Source organism: Chiloscyllium punctatum, chromosome 8 (assembly GCF_047496795.1).
Source record: "Chiloscyllium punctatum isolate Juve2018m chromosome 8, sChiPun1.3, whole genome shotgun sequence".
Lineage (NCBI taxonomy): Eukaryota > Metazoa > Chordata > Chondrichthyes > Orectolobiformes > Hemiscylliidae > Chiloscyllium > Chiloscyllium punctatum.
Window position 1 is genome coordinate 77,803,673 of NC_092746.1, and position 23,315 is coordinate 77,826,987.

At 39.8% G+C, this 23,315-nt stretch overlaps 1 protein-coding gene across 5 annotated transcripts in view; it reads left to right on the forward strand.

Moving 5' to 3' along the window:
- adam22 (ADAM metallopeptidase domain 22) overlaps positions 1-23,315 on the forward strand; it is a 391,455-nt gene that overhangs the window by 361,204 nt on the left and 6,936 nt on the right. For 3 of the 5 annotated variants that reach the window (XM_072575865.1, XM_072575866.1, XM_072575867.1), the window contains one exon: positions 6,137-6,203. In XM_072575865.1, coding sequence (XP_072431966.1) covers positions 6,137-6,203 — 67 coding nt within the window. Of the gene's footprint in view, positions 1-6,136; positions 6,204-17,126; positions 17,214-17,681; positions 17,709-23,315 lie in introns of all 5 variants that reach the window. The other 2 variants (XM_072575862.1, XM_072575864.1) reach the window with 2 other exon arrangements.

Here is a 23,315-nt window from a genome sequence, read left to right on the forward strand (position 1 = left end):
ACCCTCCCTCAGTTCCCTATACTCCATGACAGTGCTCACCCTTTGCCTGCCCCACAGACAACACCACTGCATTCCCCATCAACACTGACTCTTACAGCATCATCCCAAAAGGAACTAAGGATTCCAAAATCAGGAAAGATGGCTTGTGCAGAAGGGAGTGAGCAGTCTCCAGAAGACAATGGAGTGGTGGATGAGCTGAGTTCACCATTCCAACAACTTTAGTATCATCTGCAAACTTACTAACTCATCCACCTATGTCTATGTCCACATCATTTATAAAAATGACAAACAGCAGTGGTCCCAAAACAGATCCTTGTGGCACACCACTAATAACCGGACTCCAGGCTGAATATTTTCCATCAACCATGACTCGCTGCCTTCTTATAGAAAGGTAGTTTCTACTCCAAACAGCTAAATCACCCTCAATCCCATGCCTCCACATTTTATCCAATAGCCTACCATGTGGAACCTTATCAAAGGCTTTACTGAAGTCCATGTATACCACATCAACTGCCCTACCCTCATCCACATGCTTGGTCACCTTCTCAAAAAACTCAATAAGGTTTGTGAGACACAACCTGCCCTTGACAAAGCCATGTTGACTATCTCCATTCAAATTGCTGCTTGCTAGATGATTATAAATCCTATCTCTTATAATTCTTTCCAAACTTTTTCCGATGACAGACAAACGGCTTACTGGTCTATAAGTACCTGGTCATCTCTGCTGCCTTTTTTGAACAAGGGCACAACATTTGCAATCCTCCAGTCCTCTGGTACTAAACCTGTAGACAATGACCACTCAAAGATCCAGGCCAAAGGCTCCACCATCTCCTCCCTTGCTTCCCAGAGAATCCTTGGATAAATCCCATCTGGCCCATGGGACTTATCTACTTACACACATTCTAGAATTGATAACACCTCTTCCTTAGTAACCTTAATCCTTTCAAGTCTAATAGCCCATATCCCAGTCTTCTCCTCTACAATATTCTCCTTTTCCTGAGTGAAAACAGATGAGAAATATTCATTTTGCACCTCTCCAATCTCCACAGGGTCCACACTCAACTTTCCACTTCTGGCTTTGAAAGGCCCTATTCCTACCCTAGTCATCCTTTTGTTCCTCACATACCTATAGGAAGCTTTAGGGTTCTCCTTTATTCTACCAAATAAAGACTGCTCATTTTCCCTCCTTGCTCTTCTTAAGTCTTTCTTTAAATCCTTCCTAGCTAATCTGTAACTCTCTATCGCCTCATCTAAACCATCTTGTCTCAATGTCACATAAGCCTCCCTCTTCTGTTTTAACAAGATATACAATTTCTGTCGTAAACCATGGTTCCCTTAACTTATCACTTCCTCCCTGCCTCACAGGGACATACCTATCAAGAACATGCAAAATCTGTTCGTTAAACCAGCTCCACATTTCGATTGTCCCATCCCCTGCATTTTGCTACCCCATTTTATCCTCTTAAGTCTTGCCTGATCATATTATAATTGCCCTTCCTCCATCTATAACTATTGCCATGTGGCATGAACCTATCCCTTTCCATCGCTAAACTAAATGTAACTGAATTATGGCCACTCTGTCCAAAGTGGTCACCTACTTGGTACCAGATCCAGTGTGGCCTCCCCTCTTGTCAGCCCTTCAACATACTGTGTAAGGAAACCCTCCTGCACGCATTGGACAAAAACTGATCCATCCAGCGTACTAGAGTTATAGCTTTTCCAGTCAATGTTGGGGAAGTTAAAGTCCCCCATAATGACCACCTTGTTCCTTTTATTCCTACCCAGAATTGATTTGCCAATCCTATCCTCCACATCCCTGGAACTTTGCAGAGGCCTATAAAAAAAACTCCCAGCAGTGTGACCTCTCCTGTCCTGTTTCTAACCTCAGCCAATACCACCTCAGTAGACTCCTCATCAAAAGTTCTTTCAGCCACCATTATACTGTCCTTGACTAACAAAGCCACACCTCCACCTCTTTTACTGTCCTCCCTAATCTTAATGAAAGATCTAAACCCTGGAACCTGCAACGTCCATTCCTGATCCTTCTCTATCCATTTCTCCAAAATGGCCCCAACATCAAAGTCCCAGGTATCTATCCATGCTGCAAGCTCACCTACTTTATTCTGGATACTCCTGGCGGTGAAGTAGACACACTTCAAACCAGTTTGCTGTCTGCCAGCACACTCCTGTGACTGTGAAATCCTGTCCCTGTCCTCCCTACTCTCATCCTCCTGTGTACTGGAACTACAACACAGCTGCCCATTGCCCTGCTGAACTAGTTCAAACCCACCCAAATAGCAGCAGTAAATTCCCCACCCAGGATGTTAGTACCCCTCTGGTTCAAGTGAAGACTGTCCTGTTTATAACTGTTTCATTTCAAGAAGGACCAGAAGGTTGTAGTATTAAACAACAGGAGATATTTATTCTACAGGCAGCAAGGTTTGACTAATAGGTTTCTCACCAAAAATAGCAGATATCATCATTATGTCACATGATCAGACTCTTAAAGTGACATTCTACTATACTTACACAAATACACAATATCCATTGTTCGACCGACAAGCTATGACTGTACACTTCCTTAGTGACCTTACATTAAGTGCATCAATGGCTATGGGTGGTATTGATATATATTTGGAGACAATTGCACCTGATCTCTTCCCATGCAACACTTTCTAATTTGCAATCTGTGTAGTATATACCTGCATGGAATTAGCTGTATTTATTGCAGATTTCACAGTCACAGAAGTGTGCTGGCAGACAGCAAACTGGTTTGAAGTGTGTCTACTTCACCACCAGGAGTATCCAGAATAAAGTAGGTGAGCTTGCAGCATGGATAGATACCTGGGACTTTGATGTTGGGGCCATTTTGGAGAAATGGATAGAGAAGGATCAGGAATGGACGTTGCAGGTTCCAGGGTTTAGATCTTTCATTAAGATTAGGGAGGACAGTAAAAGAGGTGGAGGTGTGGCTTTGTTAGTCAAGGACAGTATAATGGTGGCTGAAAGAACTTTTGATGAGGACTCGTCTACTGAGGTGGTATTGCAGAGTGTTACATTATCAACCTGAAATATTATTGCCACAATTGCAATATATCTAGATTATATATAGGACTAACAAGGATTGAAAAAATAATGTGGTTTAAACTCACAAGTAAGTATTTCAGTTTGTCTTGTTTTTATCACATCTACATCCATGTCATTCAAATATTTCATTATAGATACCAGAGATAAATTCACCATGCTCCCAAAGGACCATAGGACAGCTCTCTCACTGGAGAGAGATGACTAGTAGTGGTTTAACCCGATTGCCACCATACCTCAGGCAAGGGAGAGGTTGAGAAGGACAGTCCTTCATGGTAACTTCAGCCCTTTACTGATGCTAATACTATTATGAAAGAGCTTGTATTTATGAAGTACTTTTCAGGTCGTCAGGAGATCCCAAAACATTTTACAGCCAAGTACAAATGAGCCAGGAAACAAGGGAAACATTTCAGTTTTCTTCAAAATCGTGTCATGTGACTTCTTAAATCCACCAAGCAGTCAGTACCTTACTTCAGTGTCTCATCTGAAATTCATGGCAGCAGCCTCTCTCCATGCCCTGAAACAGCTGCTCAAACCTCAGGGATAGTTTTATACACTGTAGGGTTGTAAATCACAGAGAGTACTACTACTGAACCAAAACTGCTTAATGTATGACTGCACACTAATGATAGTGTTCTCAAATATTAGGGAAGTTAGCAAGTTTAGTGGGTGCTAAAAAATAAAATATTTTAGTATCGTTCAGAGTAACTGAGGAGTTAAAGCGGATGAGATAGAGTAAAGGTATTTACTTCTTGAGCTACCCTTTAAAACTTTTTGTTAGATAATCCCACATGTTTTAGTTATCTGATTTAATATCCAAGAATAGGAAAGCTGGTGCAGTTGTTTGAGGAGAGCCATTACTAACTAATAGAGCAATTACCTTAGCTAAGTGATTCATTTTCAGCATTGAGGCAGATTACTGACTGATGCAGGACTATAGGAACCACAGTGTAGATCTGCCAAAGGGCTCTGCTCATTCTTCCAATCTCATGGTCTACTACTTCCCTCTTCGCTTGGTTGTACGAGATTCCTGTTTTCAGTTCTAAGTTGCCCAACCTCGTTGTTCTCTTTCTCCCTCTTGGTCTATGCCCCCCAATTACCAAGACCATAACTGTAAGAAGTTGGAGCAGAAGTGAGCTGTTCAGCTAATCACCATTTAAATAATGCTATCTTTCTGATTTAATACCAAGATGTCTAACTTTACACTTATCGACATTGTACTGGATGTGCCACGTATTTGCCAATAAATTCAAATTGTCTACATCACCCTGAAGCCTCCTTGTATCCTCTCACAACACATTGTTCCACCTAATTTAGTGTCAACACCAAACTTGAAAATCTTGCATATGATACCCTCATCCAAGTCATTTTTCTATATTGTGAACAGCTAGGGCCCAAATACTAACCTTTGCAGCACAGCACACCACCTGCCATGCAGAAAAGACCCATTTATTCCCACTGTCTTTCTGGTCTGTTAATCAGTTCTCAAACCAAGCCAATACATTACCCAAAATCCCATGTCCTTTAATATTGCCCACTTGTCTCTCATACGAGACCTTATTAAAAGCTTTCCTGAAATCCAAATGCACCACAACATCCTCAAAAAATTCCAGTGGCTTAGTTCCCATTCATGCTGATTTTTCTAATCCCATTAATGTTTTACCAAGTGGTTTGTAATCATGTTTAACGTTGTCTAATATTTTCCCCACTACTGATGTTAGGCTGATTGGTCTATAATTCTCTATGTTTTCTCTCCATCCTTTTTTCCTTCTATAAATAGCAGAGTTACATTTGCCACCGTCCAACCTGTAGGAACAGCTCCAAACTCCATTTTGGAAAATGACCACTTCTACAAATAGAGGGTGGTAAATGTTTGGAACTTTATCCTACAAACAGCAGTGGATTCAGGAACAGTTGTTAATTCTATTTTTTATTCATTGGATGTGGGCATCACTGGCGAAGCCAACCCATCCCTAATTACCCAGAGGCATAAAAGAGTCAACTATATAATTTTGAATCTGGATTCACATGTAAGCTAGACCAGATATGGCAGATTATACAACAAAGTATATTAGTGAACCAGATGAGCTTTCCTGACAATCAACAATGGTGTCACAATCATTATTTTAATTTCAAATATTAAGTTCAACTCTTAATTTCAAATCCAAATGCCACCATCTGCCATGGTGGGATTTGAACCCATGTGCCTTAACCATTACCTGGGCGTCTACTAATATAGCGATCATACCATTAGGTACGATCATACCATTAGGTCATTGCCTCCCCTGAGGAAGGTACATTAATTAATAAAGGTATTAAGGATATAAGGCCCATATGGAGTTAAGCCACAAATCAGCCATGATCTCACTGCATGGCACAACAGGTTCGAAGGGCTGAGTGATCTATTCTGTTTCTATGTTCCTTTGTTCAATACATCTGGTATTGAGTACTTTGGGATGTATATTATCAGACCCTGATGATTTGTCAGCCTTTAATCCCATTAATTTCTCTAGCATTTTTATACAAATAATTTTTTTTCATTCCTCCCCCTTCCTATACCCTAATATTTCTTGGGAGTTATTTGTGTCCTCTTTTGTGAAGACAGAACCAAATTATGAGTCATTTCTTTGTTTCCAATTTATTTTCTCCTATATCTAACTGTATAAAGAGATTTACACTTGTGAGTACTGATTTTTCTGTCTTCACATATTCAGAGATGATGTGGAGATGCCAGTGTTGGACTTGATTAGACCAAGTTAAAAATCACATAACACCAGGTTATAGTCCAGCGGGTTTATTTGGAAGTCAAGCTTTTGGAACATCATGGCTACCATTAACACCAAGAAGATCGCACATATCGACACAGACATCAAGTTTCTACAGAAATGCAAGAAAGCAGAAAGGATCCCAAAAGGCTAACTACCTGATGAAGCAACAGCGCTCCGAAAGCTTGTACTTTCAGATAAACCTGTTGGACTATAATCTGGTGTCATGTGATTTTTAGCTATATTTAGAGAAACATCTCTGACTTTTCCTGACTTATTTTCTTCAGGGAATTTAGGAGCCAATCGAAAGAAAAATAAAGGAAGAAAGTTTAGACCACGTTCTAATTCCACAGAGTGAGTACAGAACTTTTTTAATTGGTTATGTGACTACTGTATAATCTCTCAACAAGTGGAATTTCATTCATTGACCTCTTAGCTATTTGCCTTCTTCATTTTTTCTTATTGAATTATAACTGGGTGAAATAATTTAAACTGTCTGTTTGAAGGTTCAGAAAGATTACCTTTTGGGTTGTATACATAGCTTTCATACCAATGCAGATTTTGTAGTTTAGTTAAGAAAAAATATTTCTTAGAATTAATTGGACCAGTCTTGTTACATGTCTCGCTGAATATTCTCTGTACATAGCCCAGAACTTTATAACAAAAAAAGTTCTGCTTTCAATCTTCTCCACATATCATGTCCAAATCTTAAACTTAATAAAAGTAAATAGTATCTGTTGTGTGTGTGGTTTGTGTAACCATGTGTACAAGCGGGCTGGATAGAGTAGGTTGAGAGAAACTGTTACCACTTATAAATGTGAAACAAATGAGAGGGCATAGGTCTAAAGTGATTTCTAAAAGAAATAAAGGTGATATTAGAAACTACTGGGTATGGAATGCATTACCTGGAAGTGTGGTAAAGGCAATTTCAATTGAGGATTCAAGAGGGCATTGGATGATGGTTTGTATAAAAATAATGTGCAATAATGAAAAAAAACACAGGGGATTGGCAGTAGGTCTTAAAGGGGTCGGTGGTGTTTGCAAAGGAACATTTAGGCAGGAAATCTCGACGTGATCTACATGAACTTCAGTAAGGCATTCAATAAGGTTCCCCATGGGAGACGTCAGGAGCAATACTTCTGGCAAGTGGTGAGGTGAGATTTTCACTAGGCAGAGACAAATTTCCAATTAAGAGGGATTATTACTTGATAAATACTCAAGTTATGAAAGGCTCAATTTGCCTCAATAATATTCAGCTTCCTATCTTACCCAATGCAGCAAAAGAAAACATGCCATGAAAATCAGAGCAGGTATTTAGCAATTTCAGAGCTGGCTACTTGCTCTGAAGGACCTCCACTTATGTTTGAATCTAGAATTAGAAATCACAGCTTAAAAGTAAGGGGAGGCTTATTTAAAAGAGAATTGAATAAACAATCTTTCTCTCAGAGGGTTGTGAGTCTTTGGAGTTCCCTTCCTGAGAAGGCAGTGGATGCAGAATCTTTAAAAGTTTTTAAGGTAGAGGTAACACAATTCTTGATTGCAAAAGTACTTTCAGAGTTGAAAGACTTTCAAGGATATGCAGGAACGTACATCTGAGGTTAAAATCAGCCGTGATTTTATCGAATGGCAGAACAAGTTTGAAGAGCCATGGGGCTGAGTGATTCCTTATTCCTTTGTTCTGTACATCAAAACTGTATCGGAAGGCACAATTCATGGGCACTAGCTGGATGCAACCCTCATCCACTGACATTGACATCCAACATTTGACAACTCCTGCCCTTGCTTCCCAACTACCATGGCACCTCTTCAATACACCAGCAGAGCACTATGGAGGCACAGGCTGACATTGCAGGCACTCCAGCAACTAGCATTGACACTGCAGGCTCAAACAAGCACCCACCCGAAGGATAGGACCAGGGTGTAGCTCAGGACTGCTCTTTTCCTCTCTCAGCACTGTTTTACTTCCAAACCCCACTTTGGGCGTAACTTTAAAATCTGCACGTACGCAAATAATGTACAAAATTCTTTGAGAACAGATGTACTGGATAAAGTTTTGATCTGTTTTATAATGTGGAAGGTTTTCATTAACGTGTGAATGTGTTTAATTTCATTTATTTGTTGTGAAAATCAATGACCAATAGGTAATTTAATATTTGTTGGATAGATTCATCAGACCATCAGGTCTCACTGGGACTTGGTCCATGATGTGTGGAGAACACTGTCACTGGAGATGCATTCTCAATTAATAATTATGTTATTAAACTTTTATCAAACTGTTCAATGCTTCAGATCTTCATTAATTAGCTAAATAATCCTTTCAGAGTTGAAAATTAACAGTTCCACAATCTTATTAGACTGCCAAATATTTGAAAGGAATTATTTTTCAGCTATGGATATTATTGTCTTAAAGCACTGCTTCGGAGTAAGAAGCTTTAATCTCAGTTAACGTTTATTATAGTATGTTTTGTAATACTGCTTACTTTTGATGTACTTTTGCAATTCAAGTAATGGTAAAATGATGCGTACATTACAATAGCTTTCATCTGAACTGTTTTTTCAGCATGAGCCAAGTATGCTTGATGTTGAAATCTCTAACAGACTGCAAATGAGGTTGATGTTTCATAATGCAATGTATTTGATTCTGTATTTAGTAGTTATTTCCAAAGCACAGCAAAATTTGAGTGCTGGTTTTTTGGAATTGCACTGGTTAGGATACCCTGCCAGAAAATTGCATTTGATCTTTTGCTGTTGCAAACCAGGAGTGACAGCTGTATGAAAACTTTATATGCTCATGGTTCCAGACTAATCATCAGTTTGTGCCAAGTGTCCTATACCAGTTTTTTGGGTATCCAATAGTCAAACCAACATTTATAAACAGACCCAAATTTACATTAAAAGTTATTTTACCTGCCTGAATGTGGAACTAAATGGCCCATGTTTGCCCTCCTCCTTATTGTCTCTCTAAGCCTCCATCAAGGCTTCCCATTGGTCTAAAACCAGTAAGCCAGTTTGATGTCATCCTTCTGCAAGTCTATTTCCACTTGCAACAAACTCTTTACCTAGATCTCACACCATAGCATGTGCAATCCAACATCTGGACCAGTATTTTGGTTTGAAAGACCATTTGTGACACCAGAACTCACTGTTACTTATGAGCAGCATTTCATTATTATTTCACTAAAGTAATTACATTACCATAAATATTTGCTTTTGTCTTGCTATTTTGCACTCGGACAATAGTTGGCAACATGGAGTTTTGCACACTAATTTCATACATTGTAAAATGGGTAATGCGACATATCAATCATATCTGTATTGACAATCCAAGAAATAATCTTGGTAAATAGTAGCAACTAATAATTTTGTAAATTGGTCAGTATATTAAACCAATAACAACCACTGTTACTTACACAGTACTTCTAATATTATACAACATGCCAACTTGCTTCACAGACATTATTCAGCAAAATTTGAAATGAGCCTCATACGAGGATACAAGGGCAGATGATCAAAACATTGATCAATGATGCAGTTTTTAAGGAGTGTTTTAAATGAGAGAAGAGGGGTGGAGAGTCAACAATGTTTAAAATAAAAATTCTCGAGCTTATGGTCTTGGTAACTGAAAGCATACACCTCAATGCTGGAACAATTAAAATTGAAGGCTCTCAAGATTCAAGAATTAAAAGAATGCAGATACAAAGGTCATAGACTGGAAGATATAGGAGCAAAGGTATAGGCATGGTGGCTCAGTGATTAGCACTGCAGCTTCGTAGTGCCAGGGACCTGGGTTCGATCCCAGATTTCGGGTGATTGTCTGTGTGAAGTTTGCACATTCTCCTAGCATATGCGTGGGTGTGTTCCCGTTTCCTCCCACAGTCCAAATCTGTGCAGGTTAGGTAAATTGGCTGTGCTAAATGCAGGCTAGATGCATTAGGCATGGGAAATGCAGTGTAACAGGGTAGGGGGTGGGGGTGGAGTCGTTGGGTCGAATGGCATGCTTCCACACTCTGCTTCCACTGATACTGCCACACTGTAGGGATTCTACAAAATCTACTGCTCAGTCTCATCCTAAATAATGGACTCTAAAATCTTACCGATCCCCATGGTCAGGCTAACTGATCTATAATATCCTCTACCATGGTCTCCCTCCCTTCTTAAATAGGGGTGTTACATGAGCCATTTTCCAATCCTCTGAGACCCCCTCTGATTCAGTGATTCCTGAAAGATCACCATCAATTCCTCCACAATCTCCTCAGTCATCTCCTTCAGAACCCTGAGGTGCAGTCCATCCTACCCAGATGAAAAAGTATTGTGAAGGTGGAGGCATTTATGGAGAAAGGAAGGCCAAGATCGTGGAGAAATATAAAAACAAATATGAACATTTTAAAATCAAGGTATTGTTCAACAGAGGGCTAACATTCTAATATAAGTAATCAACTGTGGGTGCTGGAAACGAACATAGAAATTGCTGAAAAATCTTGGCAGGCGGGGTAGTATCAGTGGAGAGAGAAGCGGAGTTGATATTTTGAGTTTAATCTGACTTCTACAGAACTAAGTAGAGTTAATATACACCAGTGAGAACTGGCCTAATGGTCAATGGTGCTTGGTGAAAGTAAAGACAGGAGCAGCAGTGATTTGGATGACTTCAAGTTAATGAAGAATATAACAGTGAAGGAAACCTTGGCATAAATAAAACTTTCATCATTATGATGAGGTAATGTTGTGGTATTGAAATGAAGTAGTTTTTGTGATGGTCCAGATAAATGGTAAGTAACTCATCTTAATGGGTAGGTATGGCATCAAGGTTGTAAACGATCTTATTTAACCTCAGTAGCTAGGAAGGTGGAGTTTGCAACACAGAATGAAGACAATGGCATAGGGTGTAGGTTTGCTCGCTGAGCTGTAGGTTTGATATCCAGACGTTTCATTACCTGGCTAGGTAACATCATCAGTGGCGACTTCCAAGTGAAGCGAAGCTGTTGTCTCCTGCTTTCTATTTATATGTTTGTCCTGGATGGGGTTCCTGGGGTTTGTGGTGATGTCATTTCCTGTTCGTTTTCTGAGGGGTTGATAGATGGCATCTAGATCTATGTGTTTGTTTATGGTGTTGTGGTTGGAGTGCCAGGCCTCTAGGAATTCTCTGGCATGTCTTTGCTTAGCCTGTCCCAGGATAGATGTGTTGTCCCAGTCGAAATGGTTTTTTTCATCCGTGTTTAGGGCTATGAGGGAGAGGGGGTCATGTCTTTTTCTGGCTAGCTGGTGTTCGTGTATCCTGGTGGCTAACTTTCTTCCTGTTTGTCCTATGTAGTGTTTGTGGCAATCCTTGCATGGAATTTTATAGATGATGTTGGTTTTGTCCATGGGTTGTACTCCGTCTTTTAAGTTTGTTAGTTTTTGTTTGAGAGTGTTGGTGGGTTTGTGTGCTACTAGGATTCCGAAGGGTCTTAGTAGTCTGGCTGTCATTTCTGAAACTTCTTTGATATATGGTAAGGTGGTTAGGGTTTCTGGCTGTGTTTTGTCTGCTTGTCGTGGTTTGTTCTTGAGGAATCTGTGCACTGTGTTATTTGATTATCCGTTCTTCATGAATACGTCGTATAGGTGGTTCTTCTCTGTTTTTCGACACCTTTGTCATCACAAAACGAAATAAGATAGAAGAAACATTTAACATCATCAACAACACCCTCACAGGCATAAAGTTCACCAAGGAGGAAGAAACTGACAACAAACTCGCATTCCTGGACATCACAGTAGAAAGAAAGGACAACGGAGAACTACAAACCTGCATATACAGAAAACCGACAAACACTGACCAAATACTTAACTACACCAGCAACCATCCCAACACACACAAACAAAGCTGTATCAGAACACTACTCCAACGAGCCACCACACACTGCAGCACAGATGAACTTCGAAAAACAGAGGGGAACATGTCAACATGTGAATTACAGCAGGCTATAGGTTAGGAATTTAGTGGTGAGTACATCAAGTAACTCACTTCCTGTTTCCTCAATTCCTGTCCACTCTTCAAGCTATTCCACCATTCAGTAAGTGAGTCCACTTTCTTGCCTACTTTCAATATGCTTTGAGTCCCTTATTAGTCAATAATCTATCTAATTCCACCTTTAAAATATTCAATGACCCTGCCTCCACTGTTCTCTGGTGAAGTTAACTCCACAGACTTTCATACTCTGAGAGAAAAGGATTCTCCTAATCTCTGAATTAATGCCTTATGTGAGATGCCTTAGTTGTAAACAATGTCTCCTAGATAACCTCTCTCCCAGAAGAAAAAATGTTCTTTCAGCATTCACCCTGCCAAGTGCCTTCAGGATCAGATATGATTCTAGAAGATCTTCCAATTCTTCTAAGCTCCAGTGAATTCATAGAGTCATAGAGATGTACAACATGGAAACAGACCCTTCGATCCAACCCGTCCATGCCGACCAGATATCCCAAACCAATCTAGTCCCACCTGCCAGCACCTGGCCCAAGTCCCTCCAAACCCTTCTTATTCATATACCCATCCAGATGCTTTTTGAATGTTGCAATTGTACCAGCCTCCACCACTTCCTCTGGCAGCTCATTCCATACACATACCACCCTCTGCATGAAAAAGTTGCCCCTAGGTCACTTTTATATCTTTTCCCTCTCACCCTAAACCTATGCCCTCTAGTTCTGGACTCCCCCACCCCCAAGAAAATACTTTGTCTATTTACCCTACCCATTCACCTCATAATTTTATAAACCTCTATAAGGTCACCTCTGAGCCTCCGATGCTCCAGGGAAAATAGTCCTAGCCTGTGCAGCCTCTCCCTATAACTCAAATCTTCCAAACCTGGCAGCATCCTTGTAAGTCTTTTCTGAACCGTTTCAAGTTTCGCAACATCTTTCTGATAGGAAGGAGACCAGAATTACACACAATATTCCAACAGTGGCCTAATCAATGTCCTGTACAGCCGCAACATGACCTCACAACTCCTGTACTCAATACTGACCAATAAAGGAAAGCATACCAAACACCTTTTTCACTATCCTATCTACCTGCGACTCCACTTTCAAGGAGCTATGAACCTGCACCCCAAAGTCTCGTTGTTCAGCAACACTCCCTAGGACCTTACAATTTTGCTAAGATTTGCTTTCCCAAATGCAGCACCTCGCACTTATCTGAATTAAGCTCCTTCTGCCACTTCTCAGTCCATTGGCCCATCTGATCAAAATCCCTTTGTAATCTGAGGTAACCTTCTTCGCTGTCCACTACACCTTCAATTTTGGTGTCATCTGCAAACTTACTAACTATACCTCATGCTCACATCCAAATCATTTATATAAAATGATGAAAAGTAGAGGGCCCAGCACCGATCCTTGTGCTTCACCATGAAGATGTCTAAACTTTCCTCAAAAGACAGTATCATAGAATTTTACATGAGAGAAGGAGGCCATTTGGCCCATCATGTGTGTGTCAGCTTCAGAAGGAGCTATGCAGCTGGTCCCATTCTCCAGCCCTACATGTGTAGTCCTCTAAATGAATCCATTCATCTCAGAAATGCATCAAACAAACCTTCTCTGAACTGCTTGTCAACCATTATATACTTAAAAAGGCAATCAAAACTGTATAAAGTACTCTAAGTGTGGTCTCACCCACGCTTTTATAATTAAAATAATTAAAATATCTCACTGTTTTATTCCCGTTCTCTTGTATTAATAGACAAAATTCCATTTGCTTTCCTAATCACTTCCTGTATCTGCATATTAACATTTTGTGATTCAGGTAGCAAGACTCTGAGGTGTCTCTGCAGCTCAGTTTTTCATTCTTTCTCCAGTTAAATAATATACCACTTTTCTATTCTTGCCAGTGTGGAGTTCACATTTTGCCACTTTATACTCCATCTACCATATTTTTGTTTAACCCATCTATATACATCTGCAGGCTCCTAATATCCTCTTCACAATGTAATCACCCACCTATTAGAGTACCATCTGTAAATTTAACAACTGTACATTCAGTTCCTTTAACCAAGTCACTGATATAGATGGGATATAGTTGATGCCTCTGCATTGATCCCTTTGGCATTGCACCAGTTATGTCTTGCCAAGATGTCAGGTAAGTAGTCTGATAATTCAGAGACAGCAAAGGAGTCAGTCGAGATGGTGTCATGATGTAGGAGTGGGTATTATCAGTAGATGATGTTGTTGAGGGATAGCATGTGGATGTGAAATTTAGGAGGTGACCAAGGAGAATCCTTGGGGACCAGTGAAAAGGGTAATTGAATAGGAAACACTGGCATGCAGATACTCACTGGCTACCATTTGAAACTTGAAAGTTGCAGCAGGTGAGTGCAGTCCTACTCCAGTGGCTGACAGTGCAGATGTGTTGCAGGAAACCGCTGATCAACCCTGTCAAAGACTACAAATATGTCAATAAGATTGAGGAAGGAGATTTATCTCTTTAACAACTTTCTTCAATTGCCTGGAGGAGTGCAACTCTAACAACTCTCAAGAAGCTCAACTCACCATCTTAAACTGAAAATAAAAATGTGCTGCCGATTACAGCAGATCAGGCAGCATCCTTGGAGAGAGAACAAGCTAACGTTTCAAGTCTAGATGACGCTTCATCAGAGCTGAAGTGAAGCGTGGAGGGGGCAGCATTTATGGCTGTATTGGGAAGGTGGGGGAAGGTTTGGGGGAGAAATGATGTGGATAGTTCCGATTCAGTGATCAGAATGTGAGAATGGCAAAACAATGGTGCGTCTAACTGCCAAACTGAGAAAACAGACAGCGGAGGGGAGGCAAGAGAGGACATGCTGACAGAGAATACAACCAGGAAAGCTAAAAGAAAGGGAGGGAATGGGTTCACAATCTGAAAGTGTTGAACTTAATATTGAGCCCAGAAAGTTGGTGGAAACACGGCAAGCGCTGGGTTGGGGAGGGTGACCTCACTCCAACAGAATGCCACCACCAAGCACGTCTTCCCCTCACTCCCTGTCTGCATTTCACAGGATCATTCCCTCTGGGACACCCTAGTCCATTCCTTGATCATCAGTAACTCTCCCCCCTCCCACAGTACCTTCCCATGTAACCACAGAAGGTGCAACACCTGTCCCTTCACCTCCTCCCTGCTCATCATCCAAGGGCCTAAACAGTCTTTCCAGGTGAAGCAGCATTTCACCTCTACCTCCTCCAATCTTGTGTATTATATTTGCTGCACCCAATGCGGTTTGTTGTACATTGGAGAAACCAAATGCAGACTGGGTGACCATTTTGCGGAACACCTCCGGTCCGTGCTCAAGCATGATCCTGGCTTTCCAGTAGCTGGTCATTTTAACACAGCATCCTGCTCACATGGCCACTTATCTGTCTTCAGCATGCTGCAATATTCCAGCCAATCACAGCACAACCTGGGGGAAAAACATCCTCATCTTCAGACTAGGCACTTTACAACTTCCGGACTTGATTTTGAGTTCAACAGCTTCAGATTCTAAACTCACTCCCATTCCATCCCTTCCTTAGTTTTACTGGTTGTCTTCACTGTAATTCCCCTCTCCCCTCCCCCCACCTCAGTGGGAGTGTCTGTTCTGTCCAGTCTAGCAGTAGAACACACCATTGTTCTACCATTCGCACATTCCAATCACTTCATCTGAATCAACATCCTGTATCCCCCAACACTCCAACCTCACCGCCCCCCCCCACCCCCCCCACAACACACACACACACACACACACACACACTTCACATCAGCTCTAATGAAGGGTCATCCAGACTCAAAACATTACCTTGCTTTCTCTCCACAAGTGCTGCCTGACTGGCTGTGATCTCCAGCATTTATTTTTTTGTTTTCAGTATAGATTCCAGCATCTGCAGTAATTTGCTCATCATCTGAAACAGTCATTCTCTCCAGCACCAGCTGTGGAGACCATCAATACGGTTCACTGCAACAACTCAGCAAGACTCTTTTGTGGGTACAATCGCAACATTTAAAAGACACTTGGATGAGTACATGAATAGGAAAGATTTATGGGGCAGGAGTAGATGGGTGAGACTAGTTTAGTTTGGGAATATGTTCAGCAGGGACGAGTTGGACCAAAAGGTCTGTTTCCGTGCTGACAGTACAAGAGCATCTTCCAAACTCATAGCTTCTACCACCAGACAGAACAAGGGAAACAGATACATAGGGTACCACAAGCTCCAGGTTCCCTTCCGAGTAAGACCATGTCCTGATTTGGAACAATCTCGCTGTTCACTTAGTATGACAGTGTAAAAATCCTGTAACTTCCTTCCTAACAGTTCCATGGTGTATCTACTCACCATGAACTGCAATGTTTAAGACAAGTGGCTCACCAGCACCTTCTCAAGGGCATTCAGAGATAAGGTATAAATGCTTGTCTAGCCAGTGACTCCAATGTCCCATGAAGGAATTTTTTAAGAAGTTACATAGGACATCATTTGTGACTTTGATAAGACCCATTTTGGTAATGCGACAGGGGCAGATACTTGATTGGATGCACCATGTCTACTAATACATGAAAAAATATCTGTTTTCTAGCCACAGAATGCAACATGTTCAAGGAGCTTGTGCTACTTGAATTTTGCAGCCACTGGGAAAAGTGCAGAATAGTGCAGCTATCTTGTGAGGTTGGCAAAACGCTGGAAGACTGCTTATTCTGTATCCTTGCTAGTTGTAAAGCAAGAGGATTGTGCTGTAGTCTTTAACAGAGGTAATCTCAGATTTAAGAGGCTATTAGTGATGTTCACCAGCTTATACAGAAAATGAAGTGATATAATATTCCACAATTATTTGAAGTTTTGATTGTTCTTAATTTATTGTTCCAAGGTTTTCCTTCAATAGAGTAACACCAGCCTCGGCACAGTTCTCTGAGGTCATTTTCTTTGCAACTGAAAGTAAAATTTAAAATATCCTATTGTTAAAACAAATCAGCAAATTAAACAGAATGAATACATTCTGCAATGAATTTATGCTATCATGTATGATGTGCAAAATGCCACAAATAATTGTCGTATTCAAGACTGGAATTTAATTTAAATATAACTTGAAAAGCTGGCCCCATGTCATTGTTAAGTGAACTGGGCACGCTTTGATGTAGCTTGGATTGTGACATTTGTCTGCATTGCAGTTTTCTGAGAAGATCCATAGTGAAGTATGTGGCACATTCACTTGTATTTTGGTGAAGAAAGAAGCTCTTTGCTAAGCTTTGCTATGATCTCAGATTTCTTTTCTTCTTCCTCTTCCATTTTCTTTGTGCCCACCAATGCTTTCTGCAGGTATTTAAACCCATGGTACAAAAGAGAATATAATGTAGCTAAGTGGGTAGAAGATGTGAATAAAAACACTGAAGGACCGTACTTTAGGTATTTCTGAAATCATTGTATTTTTTTAAAATGTATTTATTTCCAGAGCTGTTGCAGCACATTATGACTGGACCTGCTGCCTTGTATAAAAGTACAAGCTACTGCAGGTGGAAGTGGCCCTTGTTCATTTGCTGCCTCTGATAACTGTCCAGCTTCATGTGCAATTGCAGCTCCTGTTTGCATCCAGTGCTGAGGTCCCCTATGTAGAATTGCCGTAGTGCATGCTTCCTCCAGCACCACCATTATTTTTTTTCCATTAATAAAAATTACTCAGTGAGTTAACAGGATTGCCACTAGCAATACAGAAATTGGTATTTCCAACAGATCATACAGCACTTTAGTATCCACATTGTTCTACCCACTGCTCTGATAATGTCATTTTCACTGTACACGATATCCTGTTGGACAATTACATCTGCAATAAAATTCTGCTCTTACGCTGCAATGATGTGCATAATGTGCCATCAGGCAATGCAACAGGAACATGGGTGAAGGGTGAGTGCACAACTCTACATACCAAACTCTAGTGGGTTTACATATTTTCACTGCAGATTTTTCAACAAATGTTCTTGATTTCAAACTGTCGGTGAAATTATGCAAATACCAGCTACCTGCTAAGCTTGTTTTGAATCACTCTACTCTTCAGCTGACTTCTTGTATATGCATTCAGTTTATTGTTAGTAATAATTATTTTAATTCAGGATTCATATTTCTCCATGTTTATGGCATAGAATGGTTTTGTTCTTTGATTTCTTAGTCACATTGCTACCCTGTAAGATATTTGGATTGTGTCTCAAAGAAAAGCATCCTTTGGATCTCATCTAATGCTTCTGTGTTACGCTACATACAGCACACCTTAAAGGAGGAGCATCTGGGCTGGAGAAACATTTTGACTGAATTTCATTTGTATATTTTTCAGTCCATGCTGAGAGAGAACATGCAGAGCGTAATGCAATAACCCAAAGGCTTGTTAGATCCTTGGTACAGGAGAATTGGTGTCGTTGAATTTAATATCCCAGACACTCCATCCCCTGATTACTTGGTTAAATCTGTGAGAGATAATTATAAACACAACTACGGAGAGGAACAGATCATGCCCCCTTTTTCATGAAAAACGCACTGCACTTTGTTCAAAATGAAGACCGATTGGTTATATCACTTTGTATTTTCAAACTTTCCAGTCATTGTGAAAACCATACAATGCCGTGGAAATGTTTTAAACTTAATTTTTAATCTTTTTAAGTGAGCAGAGTACTGAGTAGTAGCTGTTAAGTTCTTTACTATCAGAATTGGATTCATATTAATTAGCCGATGGAGCTCAGTGCATTTGGAGCATAATTGAAAAAGGAATTATTCAATCATGTCCAAATAATAAAGACAAGAAGTCCATGTACAGTGCTGATGCATTAATCAAATCAATATGTTGAAGAAAACTCTATGTTCCAAATTCGATGCTATTTTACACAATCCAATATGCAGCTACCTTGTTCAAGAGCAGGAAAAGAAAATGTGGAACAAGCAGAGGGCTGGTTTGGGCCCATTCGGGCCCTTCTTGCATAAGTATTTTCACTCAGATGGGTCAAAAGATTGGAACATGTTGCCATGGGTACCTTCAGTGGAGGGGTGTACAACTCCCTTGAGGGAAGAATGGACAGCCTTTCCACTGTCCTGTCAAAACAAATTGTGACTGAGCACATTTATAATGATAAAGTCAATACTTCTTTTGCAACGAAGTATTGACACAGCCACAATGGCAAGCCAGAAACATATTGTGTAATCAGTTAATTTGCAAAATAGATACTCAGTTTGAACCAACTGAATTATTGGGTCAATTTTCCATCTCCTGGGCCACTGCACATAAATTAACTTTGTATCATATTTTAATACACTTGCTTATCCATATACAGTACTTAAAATTATATGATGGAAGCGTATTAAATATAAAATTAGCATAAAATCATCAGACGGGACACCCTAAGCAAGTCAGAAAAAGATGTCACTTAACAAATTTACATTAATATCCTGTAGTCTGGATATTACTGGAGATCTGGTGGACTGTTTATGTACTTAGACCTCCCACAAGGAGTGTGAGCATCAGTATCAGGAATCACTTGTGAACATTTTCAAAGCTAGCTGAAAGATAAGAAGAAACTGAATGATAGCAGCTAGCTATGACCCTTCCAATAGATGACTCACAATTTACCCTATCATGGATTCTTATAACTCATTTAAGGCTATGAGGCAAATAAAGTAACAAATTTTAAATCTTGAACAGAAGAAAAGATTTAGTAGAACTTTGCACTTCAGTTTTCCTATTTGGGTTGAGCCTGGAATTACAAGAAAAGGTTTTTAAATGGTCTTAAATTCATGCAGTGTGCTAAACATCACATGCTACCCAGTTAGAGATGGAACAATTAACCTCTATCTTAGGCTCTTTAATAGCTAGGATTACAACCATTATATATTTTCAATGCAGTATTAATAAATTAGATTAATTTTATATTTTGTGTCTTTATTCAGAAGCCGTATTCCATAACTAGAAACATGCAAATCGCTTAGTCATGTCCTTTCTCCCATGTGCTGCGTATTAACTGTGTAGATTCTGATACAGTGATGCATGTACTGTAACACACTGCTGATTGTGAGTCTGTGGATGATCACTAGCTGTCACATGGAATGGCTGCCTAGTAACCTGCTTATGCCCCATTCATTCACTATTCTATACTGAGGCCTGCTGTTGCTTTCTTCACTGTAAACAGTACAGAACTGACAGGATTTAAAATTTTTAAAATTCTGTTAATAATGTGGCAATATGGAAAATAGTATGATCAAATATTTATTATTTAGATATAATAGAAACTGCACAGCATTGCTGAGAACTAATTGAAATTATTTGACAGTACGTCTGAAATAAAATGATTGCCTCCAGTATACTAAACTTGATCCTTATTATGGTGACAAGATTGCCTATTTCTTAATACAGTTCTTTTTGGACTAAAGACTCTGCAAACCCATGTTTAGTAGCTTATAGCACTTATAATAGACTCTACAAACTAGTCTAAAATAGCCTAATATAGTAGGGTTCTGATTGGTGTGATGCCAGTTCCTTCTTCAGGTTTAACTCGAATGTTTGCAGTCTTAGTAGTGTTGTGTCACTGCCGTCCCATATTACCTGGTGACATATAGTTCACATTCAGGGCTGTTTGTGGCTCTTCAATACACCTTTTGCAGAAACCAAATACAGAAGTGACCTTATTCATTTATAACATCTCAGTGGCTCTCAGAAATGAAGAGCAGAAGTAAATTCTTGAAGGCTTTTCTTTTGTTTGGATGGTCAAACTTAAAGACGGTTGAATTAGAAGAGTATCCTTCATAGTTGATTGGCTAGATTTAATAACTTAAGCTACATGCAATTGCATTATTGCTATAAATTCTCATTTGCACCAATCTTGCCAGCTTCATGGCTGACCTTGGGTATGTCCTTGCAACAGTGAGCTATTCCTTGTAAAACATTAGAAACATGGAACATTATAACATAGAGATTTATTAGAAAATATGGTGCCAGGCTACAGTGAAGGAGCAGAAAGACAGATCTGTAGGACTCATACAGGTCATTACAGGAAATTATGATCCATCTAAAATAAAGAATTTTCATTTGTTCTTAAGTAAAATTTTCTTCATTTAAAAAAAAATTGTGTTTTTTTTGGTTTACATTTTAAAATCCTAATGTTATCCATGTTTGCAAATTATTTATTTTCACAACCGGTATCCCATGTAATTGCTAATGAGATGAATTAAAAACAGGCTCCCTTTTAATAAATATAATTTTATTTCACCCAGAAGATTCCATCAGAAGGATAACATTTTACCTTCTTCTCCATATAGGAAACAAAAACCTGAGATTGAGCATTAATAGCAGAGCAATAGAGAGCAGCTCTTAAGTCATTCTGTTTTATGGAAACTCAAATATTGGTCAAGAGCCCATTTTAGCAAGTTTCCTGGATGGATTCTCTCTGCAAGCCTTGGAGTGTTTTCTTGTGCTATCTTCCAAACTTGCCGCACTACTTTTACATCATTGCCCCTATGGTGCTCCACTGATCCCTTTATCCAACTTGGAAGCACTGGTCTCTGCCAGGATCCCCCTGGATTCCTGGGCCCAGTGGCATCTTTAAAGCTGAGCTGTGCAACCAGTCAAGAACTGGCAGGCCACAGCTGCCCTACATTTGTTGTTTTATTTGTTCAGGATGTATCAGACAGAGGGCAATTACTACCTCTCTTTGCTGACAGGGACCTGGAGGTCCTGCAGAATGAGGGGGTATGTGTGCAGTCATACCCACTGAGATATTGGTGACTGGAAGGCTGGATGAGCAAGTGGTGAGCGGGAGTCACCAGGGTATCCTCTGACCTTCAGATTTGGATTTGTCACTATCCAATTTCTATCCAGCAAGATGGGTAATGGAAAACTGCAGATCAGTGATGTGAGTTAATGTGACAGTCAAGTTGCTTATACATGCAAACAGGCCTCTTGCTGTTCAGTAATGTAAAATATGTCTCTTTGTTCAACACTTATTTGAAAAATAGGATTTCTTTACTCTTGAAGGCTGGCAACTCTTCACTACCAATCTCATGTGATTCTCCCAACTTACTTGCTTACATTGTTTGGGGCCTGAGAAGGTTCCATCTGGAGTCTCTGTTATATAATAAGCTTAAATTCCCATTTAACGAGACAGGGTTTCTTACAAATTTCTTCCTTGCATTCGTCAAAACTTTGGTCCCTGAAGGGAGCAGTGGGTGAGTTTGAGGCCACTTCTAAAATAATGAATTGAGTAATGAGTTCACGTTGTGGAGTTGTGAAACGCTAGGACAGTGGAAGCTGCTGTGCCAAATGTAACCTTGAGGCATGACAAGACGTACCCTCTCCGAAAGCTGAGAAATGTGCTGCTATCTTCTCCCACTTCTTAATCCCAAATAGATACTTGCAATATTAAAAACAATGCTCTTGGAATGTATACTTAGTTTTTGCCCCTCAGTGGCCTGAAGCCTATCCAGTCTGGCTTAAATGTGAACCTAGACCCAGGGGCAATGTGGTTGACTCTTAACTGCTCTGTAAGATCAATTCATTTGTCAGGTAAGTGGGGTGGGCAGCAAATGTTGGACATGGTGGCCACATCATTTGAACAAATAGTGAGAAAATAACAGCTTCAACTACCCTCTCTCCCAATCCACAACATAACCAGAGAGGCCTATTCCCCAAGAAAAATAGGAACTCAGCAACATGTGCAAGTTGATTCACTTTTTGCAATACTACTTTGCTGTTCAGTTGCATTAGAAATACAATGGATATTTGGAAAGCAGTAATGTTTGATGTTGCTGTGAATTTTCTTTCAGTGACTAAAAACAGCAACTTCCATTTATTTAGCACTTCCAACAGAGAAAATACATCAAAATGCTGAGGCATAGGGACAAATTTTCAAAGCTGATTCATGTAAGGCAATACAGAGGAACCTCGATTATCTGAATTTTGGATTATCCAAGCAAGATTTCAAGGTCCCGATGCTTGGCTAAACTGTGCTATTTGAACATTTGATTATCCGAACAAAATACTCACTGCCTGTGTCGTTCGGATAATCGAGGTTCCTCTGCATTGGGAAAAGTGATCAAAACGTTGATCAAACAGGATTTGTTTAGTCAGCTCATAAAGCAACAGAAGGAAGTGTAGGGGTGGGTAAGAGAAAAATTCCAAAGTGATAGGTGTAGGTAGCAAAAAGTGTGGCCCTAAAATAAAATTGGGAGAGCATCATTCTAAATTTGATTTATGTTGAAAAACTTAACAACCTTTGAATAAGGAAGCATACTGTCTTATTATTTGTAAATTTCACACCTTAATATGATTCTCTTCATCAGCTACTTCCAGGTTAAGTAATCACTTCAGGCAATTTTAATATCAAGCATAATGCTACTAATGCTGCTTATTTTGAGTTTTGTGTAATCATAATTTTTGTTTGCTGGTCAAAATTTTCTTCTGCATTGATTCCTTTGGTCTTGAACCCATGCCTTTGATACTTGTGTCTGCAATGTTTGCTGCTTGCTTTATTCACTTAC